We start from the raw sequence: 20,129 nt of genomic DNA on the forward strand, positions 1-20,129 counted from the left end.
CGTAACATGCCCTCTGAATCGCGCCGAGGAGAGAAGCGCAAGAAGGGCTCAGAAGACGCTGCCCTTACTCAGGCTCCATCGGACACGGCAAACCGAAGTCAGTCGCCATCGGGCAAGAGGCTGAAGCGGCGGCAGATGGAAGTTCTGCTTACCCGTCGGCCATTGGGAAAGCAGCTGTACAAGCCTTCAACTCCTGAAGCTTCAGAAGAGGTGTCGTCAAACTTTCCCGGGGCTTTGGTGTTATTCATATCGATAAACCTTAACCTCCAGGCTTATGGTCATACATTGCAAAGATTAGATGCGCTGGGCCTCAGCGTCACATCCACCCCGGAGACATGCACTCAAAGTCCAGATCGCGTGCCCAGTGATAACGGGGTAAACTTTATTCATTATCAAGACACTTCTGCGTCTCTTGTTTATTGCTCTTGCAGGCTTCGACTACAGCACATGTCGCGCATCACGAGCTCGAGGATGGAGAGCAGGAGGATGCAGCCCTCTCAGTATTCGGAGAGTCACAGGCTCCTCGTACGTCTAGCAAGAAGCCGGTCCGCACCCTATCCGAATTCGCCGTATTTGATCGGGTAACCCGCAAATACATTGACTTCATAGAACTGGATCAATACCTCCGCTCTGGGTCGGGAGGCGGGACTGCTGTCGCTTCCGGTCTTGTTGCAGCCTGGATACTGCCAGATAACTTGGATGTCGATGCAGAAGATGATTTGACTGTGCCCGATACACGTGTCAGCCTGTCCCCTATTCTCAGTGTCAACTACCTTGATGTGCCCCTTGAAGACTGGGATGGCTCTGCAAGAGGGCACATGGACAAGTATGAAATCCGCTTCGGTGATTCAATGACAATGCTGATAATGATATTAGACACGTATATATCGAGACGAAATACGCATGGTACATTCTGGATGTGCCTCTGGAGCCCTATCATCCTTTTTATCTCCCCTTTCTGACAGCACATCACTGCAGCCATCTTATATTCCTGGCTGCTTGTGTTAACACCAGGATTACCATGCAGGACTTCCTGCATGCTGTATCACAGACCCCTAGTCAGCAGCCTGAGGAGACATTGAGCTCCTTATGCCCTCATTTCAAGGAGTTATTGCCCCAGACATCACTTGGGGTGAAACATGTTGCTCTGGATTTTTGGCACATAGTCAGAGATGCAAATACTGCTCTTCACAGGCTTCCAGATAGTGATGATTTCAGATCCGTTACTGTGGTATGTCATTGACCTTGTCTATCTGGATCAAACCTAATGATAATATCTGTAGCTGAGTCAGATTCTGGATCTCCTTGAGCATCTTGAAGCCACAGATGAGCTCTGTGACAAGGTCCAGGTACTTCGTTGTGTTCCTCTTGTGCAAGAGATAACAGGGGATATGGGGCCAATCATCTCAGACATTCCCAAGTCAATGGGATATCTTTTGTCAGATGCAAATCTACCAGGTTCAGATGGTTCACATGACAATTTCCATATTGCTGTGACTCCAACAGTAGGCCGTGTGGCTTCTGTCATCTATCCTTCATCATATGAAGTCATTTCCTTCCCATCACATACTCCCCCTATTAAGGTGCCACATGTCTCTGAAGACATGGTGCACTTGAAAGATCCCCAGAGCATAGTTTGGGGTGGAACACCTTCTCATGGGGTGTACTCAACCACATTCATAGATGGTATTCAGTATTCAGTGAGTAAATTATGTATTATTCTTATTTTAAGGACTAATCACTGTATATTAAGATTGGTGATGTTGTTCTTGTTGAGAAAGGCCAAGATGAAGGTAGAAGATATCCTGCTCCTCCTAGTATTAATAACATTGCACGAACAAAATGGTGAAGGCACATATTATGTTCCCTACATGTATACTAAATAAAGTTTCAGGTTTGCGAGGATATGCTACTTTTTTCAAGAAGGCTACAAGGTCAGGGATAGGTATTTATGCATTAGTGGATGCTCATAGTTCATCAGAAACGGTTCCATGCTCAATGGCTAATTCATGGCTCTGAGACTATCCTTGGAGAAGTTGCATCAGAAAGAGGCTTGTTTGAGATGACAAGCTGCGACTCTCATGATGTGTCATGCATCTATCAAAGATGTCATGTCCTTACACTTCACGGTGGTCAGCATGAACCCGATGATGTTGCTTTCAAGTCTGACAACAGTTTCTACTCCTATGGGTATGGTTTTATTGGATGTATAATATTCCAGACTTCTACTAACATTGATTCAAGGCTGATATGGGACAAAGAAGCCTGCTCATTCACTGAACTCCCAGAATCAGACTATTCATCTGCTATCAACCACCCTGACTATGTCACCCACCCATGTGTTTCTTGTTGCCTCCTTTCTATACAGGAAGCTCATGCACGTTTCACTCTATATGACATGGAGCAACCTGCAAAAGGCTTTAGCTTTGGCAACACAGGCTACCATCTGGGTGACTTGGTCTATATAGCCCCCACCATTCAATCCGGTCGATATCTGGTTGGGCAAATCCTCTCAATCAACTCCTCACCTTCCGTATCTGTTTCAATATTTGACTATGGCAACAAACAAAAAGATAATATCCCACATGAACTCAAGTGGGTACATGAGGTTTGTTTTGTACCACATCAGCTGCTATGTGAATATTGCTGATAGAATAATGTGGTGGCCAGAAACTACTGTTTCACACAGACAATATTCAGGTGATGAATCCTCAGAGAATAGAAGGAAAATGCTATGCCCTTGCATTGAAAGCAGAGTTGGCTGTAGACGAAGACTGGATTTTTGGTGATGATCACTACTATGTCCTGACCCAGGATGAGTTTTGGCACTGTGACAAATGTCTTCAAGTTCATTGTGAGCGTCTGGGAGAGATTCCTCGATATTTAGATCATCAAGGGTGTCTGAAATGCATGGATTTGTTCAGTGGTATGTACTACTATGTGGCTACCTGAATGTGATATTGAAGTTTAGAGTAGGTGCTGGAGGTCTCTCTGTAGGCCTTGAGCAATCTGGCTTCATTGAATCAAAATGGGCTATAGACATGAATAATCTGGCTCTTGACACATTTCAGTGAGTCTCACTTACCTACTGGGATAAAAAAACTTAACTCATTGTTTCAGAGCTAATCATCCTGGAGCCCAGGTGTTGAAGCAAGATTGCACCAGTGCACTTCAGTGTGCGATTCAGAGTAAAGGAGGCATGCCCTCACCAGCTGATGTTGATATGATTGTTGGGGGTATGTGATCCTACTTACTTGAAATCTGAAGTCTGATTGATGAACTATTAGGTCCACCATGTCAATCATTCTCTGGATTAAACAGATCCAAGGTAATCTCCCTAAAATTTGTTATCATATTCATATATTCAACAAGTTCATTTTTAGAGACTCAATGATCCAAGGTGAGTAGTAGTATATGTGCAAGTATAAGTTGTGATATTTATTTCACTAATAGGAACATGCTGCCAGCTGTTATGCTCTCTTTTATAGAGTTTTACCAGCCTAGGTTCTCAATTCTTGAGAATGTTGTTGGCTTTATATCCCACAAGGTCGATGGAACTCAATTTGGAAACCATGTTGGGGAAAGTCCAATTTCCTGGGCCATGCCCAAATTTGTGATGAGGGCTTATATTGCTCTTGGGTGAAATATCTTGTCAAACCAAGCTCTACAGTATACTGAATACAAATAAAGTTATCAGGTTGGCTTCAGGATTCTACAAGCAGCCATGTATGGGACACCCCAGGAGCGACGCCGCTCTGTGTTTTTTGCATCTAGACGTGATCTACCTGGCCCAGCATTTCCATTGCCAACACATTTTACAGCACGTGGCTGGGCATCTGCCACACCCTACGAGATTCCACTATCTCATCCCACTCGGCTTACATATGAACTTGATGGGACAGTCTCACCTAGTCGTTCTATGCCTTTTGAGGCTGTCACGGTTGAAGATGCTATTTCTGACCTGGTGAGGATGGTTTGATCCTAAACATATAATAAGCTCATCTGGAAATAGCCTGTTTTCCACTGGATTCATCATGACATGCTTGGAACACAGGACAAAAACCACACACCATGCTTTGAAGCTATTTCTAAATATGCTAAGACATGGCCAGGCTTTACTAAGCCAACCCTGTACAGAAGTCCACCACAGTCACTATATCAGAAATGGATAAGAAAGCAGAACTCAGATGACAAAGTTACCTATCAGTATACACCAACTTGGGGACAGATTGTTGTTGAACGGTGAGTAAGCATGTTAAACAATGGTTACAGAATCATTCAATAGTGCCAGTGTTGTCAATGTACCAATGAAGCATGGTGCTAGTATAGCAGGTTTGTGCCATAATAACCATGCATCAATGTCTTAGCTCAATGCTTCTACAGATGTACCAGATAAGTTACGGTTCCCTCGGTTCCTAATGGGAAAGAAAACAGGTCTGTTGATCTCATAGACAAGTTCAGGACATGGTGATGCTAATTGAATTTCAGGAGAAGAGGGATATTACCGCCGGCTTGAGGAACATGGGCAATTTCTCACTGTTGTCACTTCACTGGACCCAGGCACCCAAAAAGCTCGGCTATTGCATTACAATGTGAGTACTTCACACTGTTAGGAAAGTATGATCTGAGGCAGTGGTGATCTCTAGCAACGACGTGTCATTACTGTGAGAGAAGCTGCAAGGGCACAGGGGTATCCAGACAGATATATATTCATGCCTACACCTGAAAACAGCCTGAAGGATGTTGATCATGTGAGTAAATGATACAGGGCTACTGCTGAAAAAGAGTCTCACCGATCACTCTTGTAGTATGTTCGGCAAATTGGCAATGCTGTCCCAATTCCACTGGGTTTAGCACTGGGGAAATGTGTTGGTAAAATGCTGCTACAGAACTGGGTACAAGCTTCAGAATAGAGATAAGAATGCTGATGAAGGCACATACAAATACATCACTGGAGTGGGAATGTGTATGTGGCATGTTCTGCACAGTGGTCAACATGTGGAGCAAGTGTGCATCAATATACTGCAAATTACATCAATATCATGGAGTCGTGTGAGTGCAACTTTATAATTACTGATGGGAGGGCCCTGGTAACATTTTCCCCTGGCCCGAATACTTGAGCTGCGTCCAATCACGCTGCTGTTCCATAGACCTGTATACATGTTAGAGCGGCACGGTCCACATTATCAACCAATTTTCATCAACAATGGGAATGAGAATATTGAATGACTCACAGCTCTCATTTACATTCCTTACAATTACTCCACGAGATCTCATCCATCAAGCAATAGCCAATAACTATTGACTTCTATGAGGCGGAGGTGGCTGGCTGGATCACCAGCGGTTGGAAGCATGTGCATGAGGGATACCTTGGTGCTTGCACGGTAAGTTGCTTTGATACTGGTGCAAGGTACGGTGAGAGTCACCTCTGGTACTGTCGTGATCTTCCCCGTGCAGAAGAGTCGCGGCGGGGATGCCTCGCCTTGTTTGTTTTCAGACTCCCTTCGATGCAGATGGTGATGGCTGGGAGGCAAGCATCGGGGGCTAGCGAGTAGTGAGGTAAGCGCCGATGGCCTGAGACATCACCGGCAGACAAGACCTCGAGCCCGGCCCTAGCTGAGAGGGAGCATAGTAGGGCTGGGTGGTCGTTTAAGCCAATAACCGACTCGTAGGTGCTCTCGGCAACTGCACGAGCAGCATACGATCCCAAAGGCACATCTTTGGCAGTCTTCTCCAACATGTTTCTGAACTTGCGCGCAGTGGAGAACTTGCGTGGGTCCACCTAACCCGCGGATCTGAGCGAGTATGTCAGCAGAAGGCCAGGGCATGACGCAGATATACGCACGGGGAAACAACTCGAATAGGATCTACGCTCATCTTGAAGTTGCGAACTCCAGGTGCTGTGGCCGACCGCGATGAACTTGTCGGCGTCGGACGAGGGGTTATCAAGTCCAGTCCTGCACGTACTGGCCTTGGGAGGATCTAAGCGAACGGGTGAGCACTATACCGACCGCGGTGTGCATATGCGCACCTGTTGTCATTAAACATCGATCCGGGTGCTTTCAATCTATGCTGGCTCGAGCCACTACAGCTTATTGATGCCCTTAGAATATTACGGGCCATCTGTGCGCTCGGATTCATTCAGACAGGAAATGGCTGTGGTTCGATCCTCGCGTGTGGGCGTTCATCTCTTCATCGTGCCAGCAGGCCCCTGAGCGTATACATGTTTGCGACGCGACTGCGTATATGTATAAAGAATCACGGTCCATGTCAGCTGCCTGTCATAGCTAAAATGGAAAAGGCGGCATACACGGTGAACACGATGTCGCGTTTGTGCAAAGACCATATTATTGTGCATTTGGACTTGACAGTCGTGTTCGGACGATGGTCAATCCGTGCCGCTTCTATGTTCTTACAAGTGGGCAGAGGATCAGAGATTTCGCCAAAGCGAGCGACCGAGACGCGACTCGCAAAGCGAGCGTCAACCTGCGTCAACGCGTCGCGTCCTTAACGCACGCGTGTTCATCGGACGCCGGCCGCATGTAGTGTCAGCTTTGCCTTCAGACTCCCGCGTTCAGCCGGGCTAGTTGACGATTCAAGACAATCTGCCATGTCCAGCGCCACTGTCTCACCAGAACTGATCAATCTACTCAAACAGCTGGACCTGAACGTCGACGCAATGGAGCCATTCAAACGAGAGGAGCTCGTGGACGCTCTGAACTGCATGAACGTCAACGTCAAGGCGAATACGAAGTTGCCGATGAAGTCGTTGGAACATCTGCTCGGGCTGTCACTAGAGGCTGCTCAAAGAGTTCCGAGACTGCTTAAGGATGGCACGCCTTTGGATCCGTCCGGGCTTGGTCCCTGGCAAGGTCGCGACCTGATTGATGCGGTTAACATAGGCAATCTCCACGAGGCGTTTCAGAATGCACGGCGCGGAAGCAGGGACGTGGAATTATACAAGGACGTCTTCATGGATCTCAGGCAAGCACCATGTCTAATGCAACATGTTGCGCCGCTGAGCCTCCGTGATTAGGCAGACGGTGATGGCCGTTGGAAAGGGGTGTGACGACGGACGAACATGTTTTGTTATCCAACCGAGGGACGAGAAGGAGCAGGAAGCCGCCATCAACCTTCGAGTGAGCGTCAATTCTATTGCGATAGTGTCCAAGTCTCCTTGGATAAATGCTGACACAGACCGGCAGGTGGTTTCTACGCATGTTTTGAGCGAGAAGACACCGATTATTGTTGTCCTTTACCGAATCATCACTCTTTCGAACGCTCAGGAAGGTTTCCAGTGGCTCGAGAAAAGGCACGTACAATGCGAGATAGTGAATACATTCTGCACGCCGGCGGAACAGAAACTCGTCAAATTACTCCTCCAACGCAACTCTAAGCTCATTTCTCCCGACTTTAAGCCGTCCAGACTCTCAGGCGAAGACAATTTCTCTGTCTCATGCGTGTTGCCCATCGGACCTCTCGATTTTGCGGACGTAGCACGCTTGAACGCGGACGAGCTGAAAGGCTGTATCGTGTGCGGGAAACAGACGCTCAAGGAATGTAGTAGATGTCGCAGCGCCAAGTACTGCGGCCCCGGTACATCTCCCGAGTTCTCCGTGTATCTCAGCCGGCTGACGTGTTATTCTTGGGCTTCAGAATGCCAAAAATCTCACTGGCGGGAACACAAGCCCGTTTGCCGCTCTATCGAAGGCGGCGAATGGCGCAGGTTCATTATGGCCCCTGCTCCGGCTGACGCGAAACCTGGGATGCGCGTCGTCACACTCAATCGCTTCAGCTCGCCTGGGGACACGGACCCGAGCTCGACCGCAGAGGTGGGAGACTCACCTGGACCAAACATTCATGGCGACCGGCCGTTCATCGCCAAGATTCAGAAGGGCAACCCGATCCAATGCATGCTCGTGTACGATCAACAGAGGAGCTTCCAAGGTTTCATCCCTCGCGGGGGCCAGGAGATGGAGTACGGGGAACTGATGGAACAGATGAAAACTGGTTGGAACGGGATTAAAGTGTATCGGTGGGCGAAGCGCGCGGCAGACAAGGAGCTCATGGTCTGCCTGAACCGAGGGCCGAGTGAATTCCCGCCGTGGTAGTGCTGACGAGGTGGTTCGAGCTGTTGTCGCCCGCAGAGTTGCTATGTACATGGATGCCACATCTCACGAACATCGTATTCATTGTCGTCCGAACTTGCGGCACCGACGGGTTCTGCTGCGTACCACTTGAAGCTTGTCGGCCCAGCCGCGGGGGTGGGGCCTTCACATGACTCACCAAGAGCCGTCCGTCGTCGGACTTGTTCGGCGTCCCCACGAGTCATTTTACCCAGCGCTTTTAGTTGCAGCGCCCTCGTCCAGGCTCATTCCTCCGTTCCTCTTTCCCCGTCTCTGCCTCTGCTCGTCGTTAACCACGACGATGTCGCTCATTGCACCCAAAATGCGCGCGTCGAGCGCCACAAAAGCTCCCTCCCTCGCGCGCTCCCGCTCCAACGTCGCGGCCGCGAGTAGCTCCTTCCTAGAGGCTCGCTCCAGAGTAAAGGAGCACGCACGGAACATCAGCAGAACATCGTCTAAGAATGCCTCTGTTGAACCATCTATGTGAGCGATAGACGTATTCATCACCATCCTTACCTCTGATATCCATGCCAGTCACCGACCTGCCCCTGCGCCGAACTTTCAGCAGCTGCCTCCGAGAACACAAGTACCGGGGCCCACCGCGCCAACGCAGGCGCCTAAGGCAGCCCTCGACCACTCCTTCATCGGCATGTCTGGAGGCCAGATCTTCCACGAGATGATGCTTCGACACGGTGTAAAGCACATCTTCGGTTACCCAGGAGGCGCCATTCTCCCGGTCTTCGACGCCATCTACAACTCCCCGCACTTCGACTTCGTCCTTCCAAGACATGAGCAGGGCGCAGGTCACATGGCGGAGGGTTATGCCCGCGTGTCCGGCAAGCCCGGGGTCGTTCTCGTTACCTCTGGCCCCGGAGCTACGAACGTCGTGACACCCATGCAGGATGCGTTGAGCGACGGCATCCCTCTGGTTGTCTTCACTGGTCAGGTAGCGACGTCTGCCATCGGTTCTGACGCCTTTCAAGAAGCAGACATCGTCGGCATCTCGCGCAGCTGCACGAAGTGGAATATCATGGTGACAGACATCGCCGAGCTACCGAGGCGCATCAATGAGGCGTTCAAGATCGCCACCACCGGCCGTCCGGGTCCCGTTCTCGTTGACCTTCCCAAGGATATCACGGCCAGCATTCTCCGCAACCCTCTGCCATACAAGGCCACTACACCCGGATCGCCGCTGGGCCTCCCGTCGAACCCCTTGCAGCAAGTGGAGGAGACTTGCGACATCGCTCTGCTACAGCGCGCCGCGGACCTCATCAACCAATCCCGCCGGCCTATCATCTACGCCGGCAATGGCGTCCTTTCGTCTCCGGAGGGACCGGAGCTGCTCCGCAAGCTGTCGCAGGACGGCAATATCCCCGTCACGACGACCCTTCAGGGGCTCGGTGCATACGACGAGCAGGACCCCAAGTCACTGCATATGCTCGGGATGCACGGCTCGGCGTACGCAAACCTTGCGATGCAAGAAGCGGACGTGATCATTGCCCTAGGCGCGCGGTTTGACGACCGCGTAACGGGTAAGGTCGACACGTTTGCGCCCACTGCGCGCGCGGCTGCAATTCAAGGCCGCGGCGGCATCATCCACTTCGAGATCCAACCGAAGAACGTGAATAAGGTTGTCGACGCAACCATCCCCGTCCTCGGCGACGTCGTAGCAAACCTTGCCGGCCTTGTGCCGTACATTCGCCACGCGCCGCGCGAGGAGTGGTTCGACGACATCCGTCAGTGGAAGGAAAAGTACCCTTTCACCTACATCAAGAGCGCAGAGGGTCGGCCGATGAAGCCGCAGGAGGTCGTAGAGGAGCTTGACGCACAGACGCGGGATTGCAAGGGTGACGTGGTTGTCACCACTGGTGTCGGCCAGCACCAGATGTGGGCCGCACAGCATTACAGGTGGACACACCCTCGGTCTATGGTCACCTCGGGCGGTTTGGGCACCATGGGCTTTGGCCTCCCGGCGGCTATCGGCGCCAAGGTTGCCGCGCCGGAAAAAATCGTTGTTGACATTGATGGCGATGCCTCGTTCAGCATGACCGCGATGGAGCTCGCTACGGCGTCTCAGTACAGCATCGGTGTGAAGGTGCTGATCCTCAACAACGAGTTTCAGGGCATGGTCCTGCAATGGCAAGGTACGCGGGCTTGGTTCCACTTGATCCCCCAGTTGCTCATTTTCGTGCAGATCTCTTCTACGAGAAGCGCTACTCGCATACGCGCATGACCAACCCTGACTTCGTGAAGCTCGCGAACGCGATGGGCGTGCACGCCATACGGTGTCACACCGCCGCGGAGCTACCGGAGAAAATGAAAGAGTTCCTTGAATACGACAACTCCAAGCCGGTCGTGATGGAGTGCATCGTCGAGCCCGGCGAGCACGTGTTCCCCATGGTGCCCGCCGGCAAGGCTCTGCATGAGCAGCTGCTGCACCCGAGCCTCGCCGCCGCTGCGACCACCAAAAAGGCGTAATTTTTTATGAACTGTACTTTACACGCCGCATTCATCCCTTACGTTCTTCTCACCCATCTTCCACTGCATCGCTATTATTAACTCACGCGGATCCTTCTCGCATATTCAGCATCCGCTCGCACGGGCTTTACTGGCAATGTATTCATAACACAGGTCGTCGCTTCTGCTTTTTGGTGGCGTGTATATGTATAGTAAATATGGCCACTTCGGGGGGCTTACGACGACAGAAACGTCCAAGGCATTTCACGAATATATCGTTATGCGTCTCTAGGTTCCGCAACGTAAGGTGTGTGGGATCTTTGCCACGGAGATGCATAAAGGTGATCGCGCCGAGTTGCGCTGATGAGCTACAGTACATTGAGAAAGCCTCAAGTCTATCTCTATCGTTGCCTGAGGAATGGACGTTCGAGCCCGAAGTGCGCTCCGCTGAGGTGCTAAGACACGTCTCTACCATTTGGGATCCTGAGGAGGGGCGCGATCAAGGCAGATCGTCAATTCGTTATCTCCGGTCCGTTGAGCCCAGCGATATATTTTCGCGCCTAGGTACCCTGTTTTCATCTCTTCCATCATCTCGTCGTAGATAGTCGGTTGGGTGGCCCTTGTAATATATCCCTGGAAGCTCCGCTGCTGATCGTAAACAAGTACCGCGGCACCAGCTTGAAGCTTGACTAGAAACGGTCTGCCCTGGTGAACATCCGGAGGTGCGACGTCGTTCGCTTTGTGCTGGTAGTGTTCAGGGAACCGATGCATCGGCGTGCGTTTGTTGAGGAGCGTGCTGACCATCCCTTCCATCCCTTGCAGCGTCGGCCCGAACGTATACGTACGCCATGTTCCACCGGCAACCGAAGTGCAAAAGCGTCGGTGTTCCGGCCAGTGGGCCGTCTGGCATTCTATACGCGACCTAGTGAGCATGCGTCAACTTGAGACAGCCGTCTTGGAGTCCTACCGTCGCTGCAATAGTTGGCGCTTTGGCATTTGCCGCACACGCGCGTCTTAAGCTTGCCACACATGAGGCAACCCGCCTTGTTCTGCGAGTTCAGCGAGCCCACATCTTCAGAGCCAACAGGCCCGATGGGCAGCAAGCAGCTCCGTTTGAAAAGCCTCTCGCTCTCATGCTTCTTGGGTTTATAATCGGCTCCGAGAACTTTCGAGTTTGTCTCCAACATCTTCAGCAGTAGCTTCTGCGTCAATGGTGCGCACAAGATTGGTTGGATGCCGCCTGATCGGTCTTGCGCATCCAACCATGCAAGCGCTTTCGCCGGTTGTCGGTCGTCAAAGACATCGTAGAGGACGGTTATGAGAGGTGTTCTGTCGTCCAGGGCATGAACGGAGACCATCTTCAGCGGCGCAAGCGTTCAGTGGTTGATATGATACATTGAACGGCGGCAAAGGCTCACTCGTAGGTTGATCGCCGCCGACCCTTCCCGACCGCGAACAACGACACTTTTCATCCTATTGTCCCAATTGCGCTGGAAGTCTGCTACGACCTGCCTGTCAAAAAGCTTGCGCTGAATCCGCCATGCAAACAGCAAGGCATTGTGAAAACGGACCTGAGCTCTGTGAAGACGTCCAAGACACCATCCTTGGTTATAGTAGCCCCTATTGCTTCCTCAAGGGTGGCACGGCGTGAAGCCTTCTGAATAGCGCCTCCTGACCATGCCGGGAGAGCTACCGGGTTCACTGGCAGGTCGTCGGGCACAGTGTGCTCCATATCCTGTGCGGCCTTCAGCGTGGCTCTGAGCCTCTTTTCCAGAGCCTTTTCGGCCAGCTTGCTATCGGCTGGTATATCCACGTCCATCGACGAGAGAATAGTGCGATACTCTTCCCTGCTGACAGCTTGCATGGTAAGAGGATGTCGCGAGACAAAGCTACGCGAGACAAAGCTACAATGTGCAGGTTTAGATAACACAAGGAGGATGAGGGAAGAAAGGGCGACGCGCTTCACGCCAGGGGGGGCCGAGGATGCCAAATTTCGAGCTTTATCCTGCCCGGAATCTGAGGCCAGCCATTGCACGATTGGAGGTCGACATTCCGTTTACGTGTTACGATGGTCTCGTACGATTCCAATATGTTGCATCTACGTAGCACAGCGAGCATCGGCTATGACTTCGTCGTCTTCCAGCGTACATAGCATGATACCCTATGAAGCCGTTTGCGTATGACTCTCTGTGGATTGGAACGGAGATGCATATGGTCTGGCGCACGGACTACCATAGGCCTATGAGTGCAGCAGAGCCAAAGAGACAACCAGCTATGTCGATACCAGCTTCAGGTTGCAACTGATGGATTACACAACTTGCGTCGCGGCGAATGCCACGGGCCCAAATCCTTGGCTCCACCACTTCGTCCACCAACTTGGTTGATCTGTAACGACATCAACTTCCAGATCTTCCAGACTTCGACAACAATGTCAACCATCGATCTATACGCCGTCGCAGGCAAAGTACATTTCTTTCCGTGGAAGATCTCGGATTGACGATCTGCGCAACGCCAGATTTCTGTCTGATACCCATCGGTGCGTATCTAAACTGAAATTATCGACATTTCTGATCGTTAAACGGTCGACATGTCTCACAGGGACGGGGGAACCTTCGGTACATTTGGCTACGAAGAGACCGCGGAAGCACCCCCTAATCACCGCTTTGTACGGCGCCAGGTCGCCATCCATGTCGCAGAATGCCAACGCGTTCTCGAGAAAACGGGGCTGAAGTACAAAGCACGTAGAAATGCAGAATGTCCAACGTCGATGGTAATGGTGCTGACATTAGCTTGATAGATGCAGTGAGTAGGCAATTTCTGTACGGGACGCACATACATGACCCTGCGATCAAGCGGATATGGCACCAACATAGGCGCGTTCTGTTTATCCCATGACTAGAAAACTAAAAACCAAGACGCGTGTATCATCACAGAAGGACCGTGGTCCGAAGTCTCGAAGGCTATCCATGACTGTCATGCTGCAGTTCACGCCATGGGTGCTCCTCGAATTGCGACAGATATCCGTATCGGTACCCGGGTCGACAGAGAAATACTTCCCGGAACTGGTAACGAAGGCAAAGTGGCCCGCGTGGAAGAAATCCTGGCTAAGGCCAATCAGAAGTAGCAACGGAGACGGATGCGAAGAAGAATGTGCTGTGTGATGTTCAAGTGTAGGCCCAAAATACTGTAACGGCCTGCATGGCTGATTTAGGCTATAGATCTAGATTGACTGTATTTTCCGAACTTGCGTGTATCTTCCGCATTTGATATGCCTGCATCTGGATGCTAGCCGCCTCCCAAAGCCACCGTGTCCGGTGCATTCTCTTCGCTTGCTGCGTCACCGCTACATCACAGAAATCAGTATCGTTCACTCCCGGACCGACATCCCTTGCTCACATGACCTTCCCCGTGGGTCTTCCTACTCTTGCAAGATTCGGGACAGAAATGTGCTTCTCCCGGACAGACTCCGGCTGCACCGATATTCTTGCCCGTGCTCCATTCAACTGATACAGCGATGCTTCCTTTCAACTTCTCCGGTCACATGGTCGACCCTCCTGCTCGTATTCGACGGCCCGACATCGACGCGGTCAGACGCCGGTATACATGTTGCATCCAAGGGCAAAGCTGGTATAAAGATATCCAGTTGCATGCGCACTCTGATCATCTTTATACGTCGACCATCTTGAAGGCAGCTCGGTCACGATGCGCCATTCGATTCCTACACTGGTCACCCTCACATTGGCTTCCAGGGCCCTCGCTATCGCGGTCCCGAGCACAACGCCATCTAACGTATGGAACTACGGCATATATAACAATGTCGCTCATCGCTCCGATCTATCCAGGCAGCTAACGTGGATCCAGAACTTCTCGGTGTATCTCTTGAATTCTTCACGTTTCCAGGTCGGTCTTTTCGACCGCGATCGTACCTCATGCACTCACCGAATGTCCGCAATCAAGCATATACCGAAATTCCCGCAACTATCAACTGCCTTGCCAACATCCAGACCTTTCGTGGCGTCGCTCCTCCTGTCCGCATCGGTGGTACGACCCAGGACCGCGCAACATACAATCCGTCTCTCAGTTCGGCAGTAAACTACACTGTTGCCTCCTCCGCGGACGCGCCGACCTCCCTCACCTATGGCCCGAGCTTCTTCACCCTAGCTGCCGGGATGAAGGGGGACGTAACGATCGGGTTGAATAGGCAGTTGAACAACCAAGCAAACAGCCTGCAGGCGGCACAACAGGCGAAGAGTGTTATGGGCAACTTGTATGCCTTCGAATTGGGCAATGAGCCTGACCGTGCGTGGTGTCTGCACGAAATCGGGTAGTTGCTGACGTACCGTGAGCTAGTGTGGGGTACCGAGACAGTAGCTACAGACGCAACTTCGGAGACGAGCTGGTTCAAAGCGATGTCATCCTCCGTACGTCAAATTGGCGTTGCTGTATTGTCACAACTGATGATCGATGCAGCTCGGAAATGTCTTCCAAGCTGGCGTGTACCTTAGCTGGAAGATTAGCGACCTCATACCAGACCTCATAAGCGATGGTGGAACGAGTTTTGTGAAGTCATTCTCGCGGCACTCTTATCCGCAAAGCGCGTGCAACGGCGCTTCCACGAGTTTACCGACGCTCATGAGTCATTCGTAAGCAGTCGCCCCATTTACCGGCAAAACATGCAGCTCGCTTGACTCGTACCGATGTTCAGCGGCATTGTATCGTACTTAAGCCAATTCAAGAGCGAAGCGACTTTGGCACATACTAACAATAAGAAAGTACGTTTGGTTCGCGATGACGATTCCGTGTATCTGATGCTACGTAGTACTTCCTAGGGGAGACCAACTCAGGTATTCGCACGTTGTCACCATACCGATGATGGAATTGACACATTTGCCCCTCACTAGCTACGTGCGGAGGTACATCGCTTTTCCTTGGCAGCATCTCGCAGCTCATCCGGTTGTCATAGGCGGCGGTATCAGTCCAACCTTTGGGGCTGCGCTTTGGATCGTCGACTATGTACTGCAAGCTGCGTGGATCGGTGTTGACCGGTTGTATTTCCATCAAGGAACGATAGGCAATTGTGTAAGCGTCGTCTTATCGCCTGCTTCCAGTCGACTCATATCATCATGGATACAGCAATATTGCTGGTGGGGACGTTTCAGTACAGGTGCTCCCTACTACGGGGCCGCATTCGTCGCCGAATTTCTAGGTACGGATGGCACGAAGATTTCAATGCTTGATGATGGTACAAGTATGTTGGCCGTTGCTTCCCCTTTACTGGTGTTGAACCGTTGGACTGTTCGACAGGCGCGATTGGAGTATATGCGATCTTCAACTCTGCTAATAAGCCCGTCCGCCTGTTGGTGTATAATTCTAACTATTTCGATGGTAAGACAGATGCTCCCGCCCCCCCCCCCCCCTGACGATCGTTAAGCGGACTGGATTGCACAGGCACGGGTACAAGGTCCTCGACGTCCGTGTCTTTGACCGGCTTAACCGCCACGACCGCTAAAGGGAAGCGCTTTACATCTGCATCTGCTCCTAGTCGCGTTGATGGCGGGGTCATTCCGACGATCGGCGGAGGTTCCTTCAGCACTACGTGCACTCATAATGGCACCACGACAACCGACAGTTTGACGCTTAGTGGAGGTGGTCTAAGCGTTGCAGTACAGGCTTCGGAGGCATATATGGTATTCTTGTCATAAGCATGCGGCAACAGTGATTACAACTGCTGTTGAAGGATGTAGAGCAAGCAGCGTCGTGATAACGTGATAATGTGATATTGGTACAAGATGCAACAAGCTGAACACGCCGATCTCCTTAGATCACTCTGGCTGGTCCTTGCCCCCGCGTTCCGTATATCTGTGCCAGCAATCCCAGGACCCCACCATCCTCAAGATCCTCCTCCTCCTCCTGTTGCGATCGGTTGATGTCCGCCTTCGCCTTCGTCCCATCAATATAATCTGACTCGTCCAGTTCGTCCAGTTCATCGTTCTCTTGCTTCGCCATGGCGGAGGCCTTAGCTGTTGGAGCAACGGAGTTCTGAGAGTCGCCCAAGATAGCCGTTTGAGCCATGGATATGCCGCCGCCCGGTTGCGACAGATACATCGATGCAGATGGCGCAGTCTGCATTGTGTTCCCAAGACCGCGACGTTGACGGGTAGAAGCCAAATTCTGACTCTGTTTGAGAGCTCGGTCGTACTCTTGAGCCCGCAGCTCTCCTAGGACTGTGCTACCCATGTTGGTTGATTCAAGCATTGGACCAGGCGTCCGATTCTTGCGTGGGGACACCGCAGGATTGTGGGATGTATACTCTGCCATGCGGGTGAGATACAACGATCCTGTCGGGTCCGAGGGGTTCCATGTGGGATGGGCTGCCTATCACACGCAGTCAGCAATCGCGCTGCATATATCTTACCTCCAAGTACGTACCTTGAAGTTGAGGAAGCTCTTCTCCATCTTTCCCTCGTTAGACATCAGTCTCTCGTCGTTGACTTGAGTGGGTGCTCCGAACTGCGGCTTAATTAGCAAAATGACATCCGTCGTGATAGAGATCTGGGCAAACCTTGACGTTCCCGTGCCTCTGGAAGTCGAAGACCGCGAAACTGCAGACGTAGCCGAGGCCGTCCACGTGTACTGTGAACTCACGGAAGAAGTCGATAATGGCAGGTGCGCAATCAGGCAGAGAAAACCACAGTATGAACGGCGTGACGATGACAGATATTAGTTCGTGAACATATGTCATGACTTTCATGCCGAATAACTCTCCGAATTCGGTATGAACCTGAGATATCGGTCAGAACCGCATATGTAATGCTCACGACATGCTAACCTTTTTCGAATGCAACTGATCTTTCCAATGGTCGGGCATGTAGTGCGTGTGGTGTATTACCTCCGTCATCAGCATCTCGGTATCAAATACTCGATGTTCCTCTGGGATCATGCCTCGAGCAGCTGCGAGTACTGAGCCGAATACACCGAGATAGAACAACACGGTGCGATGGGGAGTAACCTCGAAGTGGAGGAACAAATCTGGGTCCAGGACGGAGGCGAGAAGGAGCACAGCAGCGAAGGAACCGGCGATAAACGCAACGAATCTGTAGCGAACGATGGTTGAACATCATGAAACCCAGTCGGGGAGGGCGAACAAGAACATACCTCATGACTATCGTCATCTTCTCGTTTGGGAATTGCGCTATGTACACATTGGCGGTGGGGTAGGACTCGTCGAGGCGTGTTTTGAAGAAATGTGGGAGCTCATTGAACTCTCTAAATTTCCACTCAGCAAACGGTGTATAGCGACGACTCCCGATAGAAGATGGATTCTTGTGATATTCCTGGATAGCAGGTCAGTATGACGGCGGCCATTCATTCAACGCGCACGTACCTCGAAGTAGCGGAAGAATGAATACATCACAAGATACAGTACGATGAACGGCATGAAGATTGCGTTTAGGATGCCCATGAAAACTAGTCGCCGGCGTAATCTGTGAGGTAACGTGAGCATGGCATGAACCAGCGCGAGTAATGCTCATTTGAACGGACCCCTCAATCAGCACGGCGCGATTCTTTGACTTCGTGAACACCTTGCGCACTTTGCCGCTCGGATCAAAGAGATATTCCATCAAGCAGAACCTCAGATTCCACTCCAGAGCACGCGTAAGGATTCTGCCCTTCCCTTCTTCGGGCGTGATAAAACGCCTCAAGACCCGTGGAAGGGGAACACGAAGATCGAGAAGCTCCTTGTTGAAAAGCGCTATGAGGTAATTCTCTTGCCGCATGATGCGGTTCGCAATGTCGTGCGCATCCAACTTCGCGGTGGTCGCTGTCGTTTTAGACGAGAGCGCCGTGACGGGATTCTCTTCTCTTATAGCAGTGATACGACGGACGACCTCGGGCCATGAGATAGTTTGGATGTCCTCCTGTTCAACATATGGAGATCAAGATGTGCGAAAGGCAGAATTAGAGTGTACTTACGTCCGGTATTCGCAGAAGGTAGGTATAGAACCGGTACATATCCATCAGGTGAAATATGTTCAGAATAAACATAGCTATCCGCCACACATAGAAGGCAGTAAATAGCATAACGAAGAGAAACGTAAAGCCGGAAAATCTGTGCGGCAGACTGAGTATTCGCTTTCAAAAGCAATCGGACAGTGCGAACCTAGACACGCAACGGTCGACGACAACCTCCGAGAGTCGAGTAATACCCTCGTGTCTTATACGAGAGTAATCTACACACCCAAGAAGAAACGTCGAGAACCCAATCACAAACCCCACTGTACTAAGTCAAAGGGTCAGCACCAGAGAATTATGACGCGACGGAGTACGTACAGAAGGTTCAGCCCACGCGAGAGTGCGATGCACCATATTCCCTTCCCCTGATAGTAGTAGTACACCTCCTGCAAGAACGCGTCCAGGTTGTACACGTTCACCCAGTTCCACAGGGCGCGTTCGTAATTGTCCAGCCCTCGCATGGGTCGCGAATCATGAGAAGTTACCTGTGATGTATCCTCAACATCCACCTCTGACGGTCGGGGAGGTATCGACATGTGAACGGGTAGTGTGGCAGGGGCGGGAGGTGGCGCAGGTTTACGTTGCTGCTTCGGCTTCGTCTTGGGTTGTCTAGGTCTTGGAGAGGTCGCTTCAATCATGAAGCTCTGTGGAGGTTCATCGTCGGACGAGTCGAGTCGTGTCTGGTCATCCTGGCGAATGTTCGGTCTGATCACGCTCGACGAGGCGCCGGCGCCCCAGGTCACCCGCTGCTTCCCCCGAGTGCGCGGAGACTTGGAGAGCTTGATGCTCCGTCCGGGATCTCCTGCTTCCAGGTCGAGATCTTCGCTGCGCTCCTCATCTTCCTCTCGTAAAGATTGGTCGGCCTGGACGTAGCCCTGGTAGCGCCTACCCATGGGGTTGAGCATGTTGAGGAATGGGCGAGAGCTGCCGAGATTCGAGTCGAAGAGAAATGAGCTGGATGGACGGGTGTTCTGTCTTGATTCCGCCATGTAAGTCGACAGAGCCGAGCTAAGCAAGAGTACCGAGGCTACTGCTTGCAGGCGCCTGGGGAGCGCCGGTGGCGGTTACAGCGACGCGACGCGCACGCGTAATAGGGTTGCGTGCCTTTGCCCGGACCGACGACCGTCCAAGTATACGTGGGATCCCATGCTCCTTCGTTGCTGTTGCTCATGGAACGATTGGTAGCCTTGCCACGCCTCTACGTGTGGGTCTTCACGCTGGGCGCGGAGCAGAGGCAGGTCTAATGCCTGGGTTCACGCGACCACGAAACATACTTGACCATGTTTTCGTCTACAAACTATCCTTGTCCCCTTCATCTCCCTACAGGAGGGAGATGTTTCAATCCCATCAAGCCCAAGGGAAACGCAAACCGGCATCGCGAGGAATCAACACTCTGTCATGCTCGGTACCTTGGCCTCGTGTTCTGTTACCTCCTCTTCCCGGCTGTGATTGATGGGGGTGCAGCGTTCTGAAACCTATCTGTGACTTGCGAGACCCTGTGAGTGCACCACTCATATGAAGCGATACGAACTA

General features: G+C 51.6%; 9 protein-coding genes across 9 annotated transcripts; 6 read left to right on the top strand and 3 right to left on the bottom strand.

The window, feature by feature from the left end:
* Window positions 1–184: 184 nt before the first annotated feature.
* Window positions 185–1,012, top strand: PUNSTDRAFT_126916 (uncharacterized protein). Its single transcript, XM_007385266.1, has 4 exons — window positions 185–210; window positions 271–375; window positions 432–826; window positions 877–1,012. The coding sequence occupies exons 2-3, from the start codon at window positions 299–301 to the stop codon at window positions 583–585; spliced, it is 231 nt and encodes a 76-aa protein (XP_007385328.1). The 5' UTR covers window positions 185–210; window positions 271–298; the 3' UTR covers window positions 586–826; window positions 877–1,012.
* Window positions 1,013–4,646: 3,634 nt separating this feature from the next.
* On the top strand, window positions 4,647–4,913 carry PUNSTDRAFT_71697 (uncharacterized protein; the record flags this gene model as incomplete). The annotated part of the gene is made up of 2 exons (XM_007385267.1): window positions 4,647–4,751; window positions 4,809–4,913. Coding segments are annotated over 2 exons (210 nt in total), but the record flags the coding sequence as incomplete, so codon positions are not given.
* Window positions 4,914–5,308: 395 nt separating this feature from the next.
* On the bottom strand, window positions 5,309–5,740 carry PUNSTDRAFT_114540 (uncharacterized protein; the record flags this gene model as incomplete). The annotated part of the gene is made up of 2 exons (XM_007385268.1): window positions 5,309–5,369; window positions 5,427–5,740. The coding sequence occupies 2 exons, from the start codon at window positions 5,738–5,740 to the stop codon at window positions 5,309–5,311; spliced, it is 375 nt and encodes a 124-aa protein (XP_007385330.1).
* Window positions 5,741–6,515: 775 nt separating this feature from the next.
* Window positions 6,516–8,121, top strand: PUNSTDRAFT_104486 (uncharacterized protein). Its single transcript, XM_007385269.1, has 4 exons — window positions 6,516–6,984; window positions 7,037–7,139; window positions 7,206–7,596; window positions 7,657–8,121. The coding sequence occupies exons 1-4, from the start codon at window positions 6,611–6,613 to the stop codon at window positions 8,109–8,111; spliced, it is 1,323 nt and encodes a 440-aa protein (XP_007385331.1). The 5' UTR covers window positions 6,516–6,610; the 3' UTR covers window positions 8,112–8,121.
* Window positions 8,122–8,427: 306 nt separating this feature from the next.
* Window positions 8,428–10,604, top strand: PUNSTDRAFT_71046 (acetolactate synthase; the record flags this gene model as incomplete). Its single annotated transcript, XM_007385270.1, has 3 exons — window positions 8,428–8,609; window positions 8,661–10,270; window positions 10,321–10,604. 3 exons carry the CDS (start codon window positions 8,428–8,430, stop codon window positions 10,602–10,604), a joined length of 2,076 nt encoding a protein of 691 aa, XP_007385332.1.
* Window positions 10,605–11,051: 447 nt separating this feature from the next.
* Window positions 11,052–12,447, bottom strand: PUNSTDRAFT_45565 (uncharacterized protein; the record flags this gene model as incomplete). The annotated part of the gene is made up of 4 exons (XM_007385271.1): window positions 11,052–11,494; window positions 11,551–11,941; window positions 12,002–12,095; window positions 12,155–12,447. The coding sequence occupies 4 exons, from the start codon at window positions 12,445–12,447 to the stop codon at window positions 11,052–11,054; spliced, it is 1,221 nt and encodes a 406-aa protein (XP_007385333.1).
* Window positions 12,448–12,942: 495 nt separating this feature from the next.
* On the top strand, window positions 12,943–13,874 carry PUNSTDRAFT_53446 (uncharacterized protein). The gene is given in 8 exon segments (XM_007385272.1): window positions 12,943–13,042; window positions 13,099–13,119; window positions 13,182–13,198; window positions 13,261–13,320; window positions 13,331–13,335; window positions 13,437–13,456; window positions 13,517–13,753; window positions 13,802–13,874. The coding sequence occupies 7 exon segments, from the start codon at window positions 13,012–13,014 to the stop codon at window positions 13,705–13,707; spliced, it is 345 nt and encodes a 114-aa protein (XP_007385334.1). The 5' UTR covers window positions 12,943–13,011; the 3' UTR covers window positions 13,708–13,753; window positions 13,802–13,874.
* A 411-nt stretch (window positions 13,875–14,285) lies between these two features.
* Window positions 14,286–16,563, top strand: PUNSTDRAFT_121271 (uncharacterized protein; the record flags this gene model as incomplete). The annotated part of the gene is made up of 11 exons (XM_007385273.1): window positions 14,286–14,372; window positions 14,426–14,483; window positions 14,541–14,882; window positions 14,934–15,004; window positions 15,054–15,226; window positions 15,289–15,355; window positions 15,403–15,427; window positions 15,547–15,662; window positions 15,717–15,831; window positions 15,888–15,968; window positions 16,032–16,563. 11 exons carry the CDS (start codon window positions 14,286–14,288, stop codon window positions 16,283–16,285), a joined length of 1,389 nt encoding a protein of 462 aa, XP_007385335.1. The 3' UTR covers window positions 16,286–16,563.
* Window positions 16,564–17,100: 537 nt separating this feature from the next.
* On the bottom strand, window positions 17,101–19,057 carry PUNSTDRAFT_71059 (APG9-domain-containing protein; the record flags this gene model as incomplete). Its single annotated transcript, XM_007385274.1, has 8 exons — window positions 17,101–17,364; window positions 17,413–17,677; window positions 17,739–17,917; window positions 17,968–18,067; window positions 18,126–18,502; window positions 18,558–18,693; window positions 18,745–18,864; window positions 18,915–19,057. The coding sequence occupies 8 exons, from the start codon at window positions 19,055–19,057 to the stop codon at window positions 17,101–17,103; spliced, it is 1,584 nt and encodes a 527-aa protein (XP_007385336.1).
* Between the last annotated feature and the right edge of the window lie 1,072 nt (window positions 19,058–20,129).

This window comes from Punctularia strigosozonata (assembly GCF_000264995.1).
Source record: "Punctularia strigosozonata HHB-11173 SS5 unplaced genomic scaffold PUNSTscaffold_9, whole genome shotgun sequence".
Lineage (NCBI taxonomy): Eukaryota > Fungi > Basidiomycota > Agaricomycetes > Corticiales > Punctulariaceae > Punctularia > Punctularia strigosozonata.

What these genes read in the sequence shown, in the direction of transcription:
- PUNSTDRAFT_53446 (XM_007385272.1), top strand. Translation starts at nt 13,012, where the DNA reads ATGTCAACCATCGATCTATACGCCGTCGCAG. An exon ending in CGATCTATACGCCGTCGCAG is followed by an intron (nt 13,043 to 13,098) that starts GCAAAGTACATT and finishes GCGCAACGCCAG; the next exon opens with ATTTCTGTCTGATACCCATC. An exon ending in CGGATATGGCACCAACATAG is followed by an intron (nt 13,457 to 13,516) that starts GCGCGTTCTGTT and finishes GTATCATCACAG; the next exon opens with AAGGACCGTGGTCCGAAGTC.
- PUNSTDRAFT_126916 (XM_007385266.1), top strand. Translation starts at nt 299, where the DNA reads ATGCGCTGGGCCTCAGCGTCACATCCACCCCGGAGACATGCACTCAAA. An exon ending in GCGTGCCCAGTGATAACGGG is followed by an intron (nt 376 to 431) that starts GTAAACTTTATT and finishes TTGCTCTTGCAG; the next exon opens with GCTTCGACTACAGCACATGT.
- PUNSTDRAFT_104486 (XM_007385269.1), top strand. Translation starts at nt 6,611, where the DNA reads ATGTCCAGCGCCACTGTCTCACCAGAACTGATCAATCTACTCAAACAG. An exon ending in GACGTCTTCATGGATCTCAG is followed by an intron (nt 6,985 to 7,036) that starts GCAAGCACCATG and finishes CTCCGTGATTAG; the next exon opens with GCAGACGGTGATGGCCGTTG. An exon ending in AAGCCGCCATCAACCTTCGA is followed by an intron (nt 7,140 to 7,205) that starts GTGAGCGTCAAT and finishes ACAGACCGGCAG; the next exon opens with GTGGTTTCTACGCATGTTTT.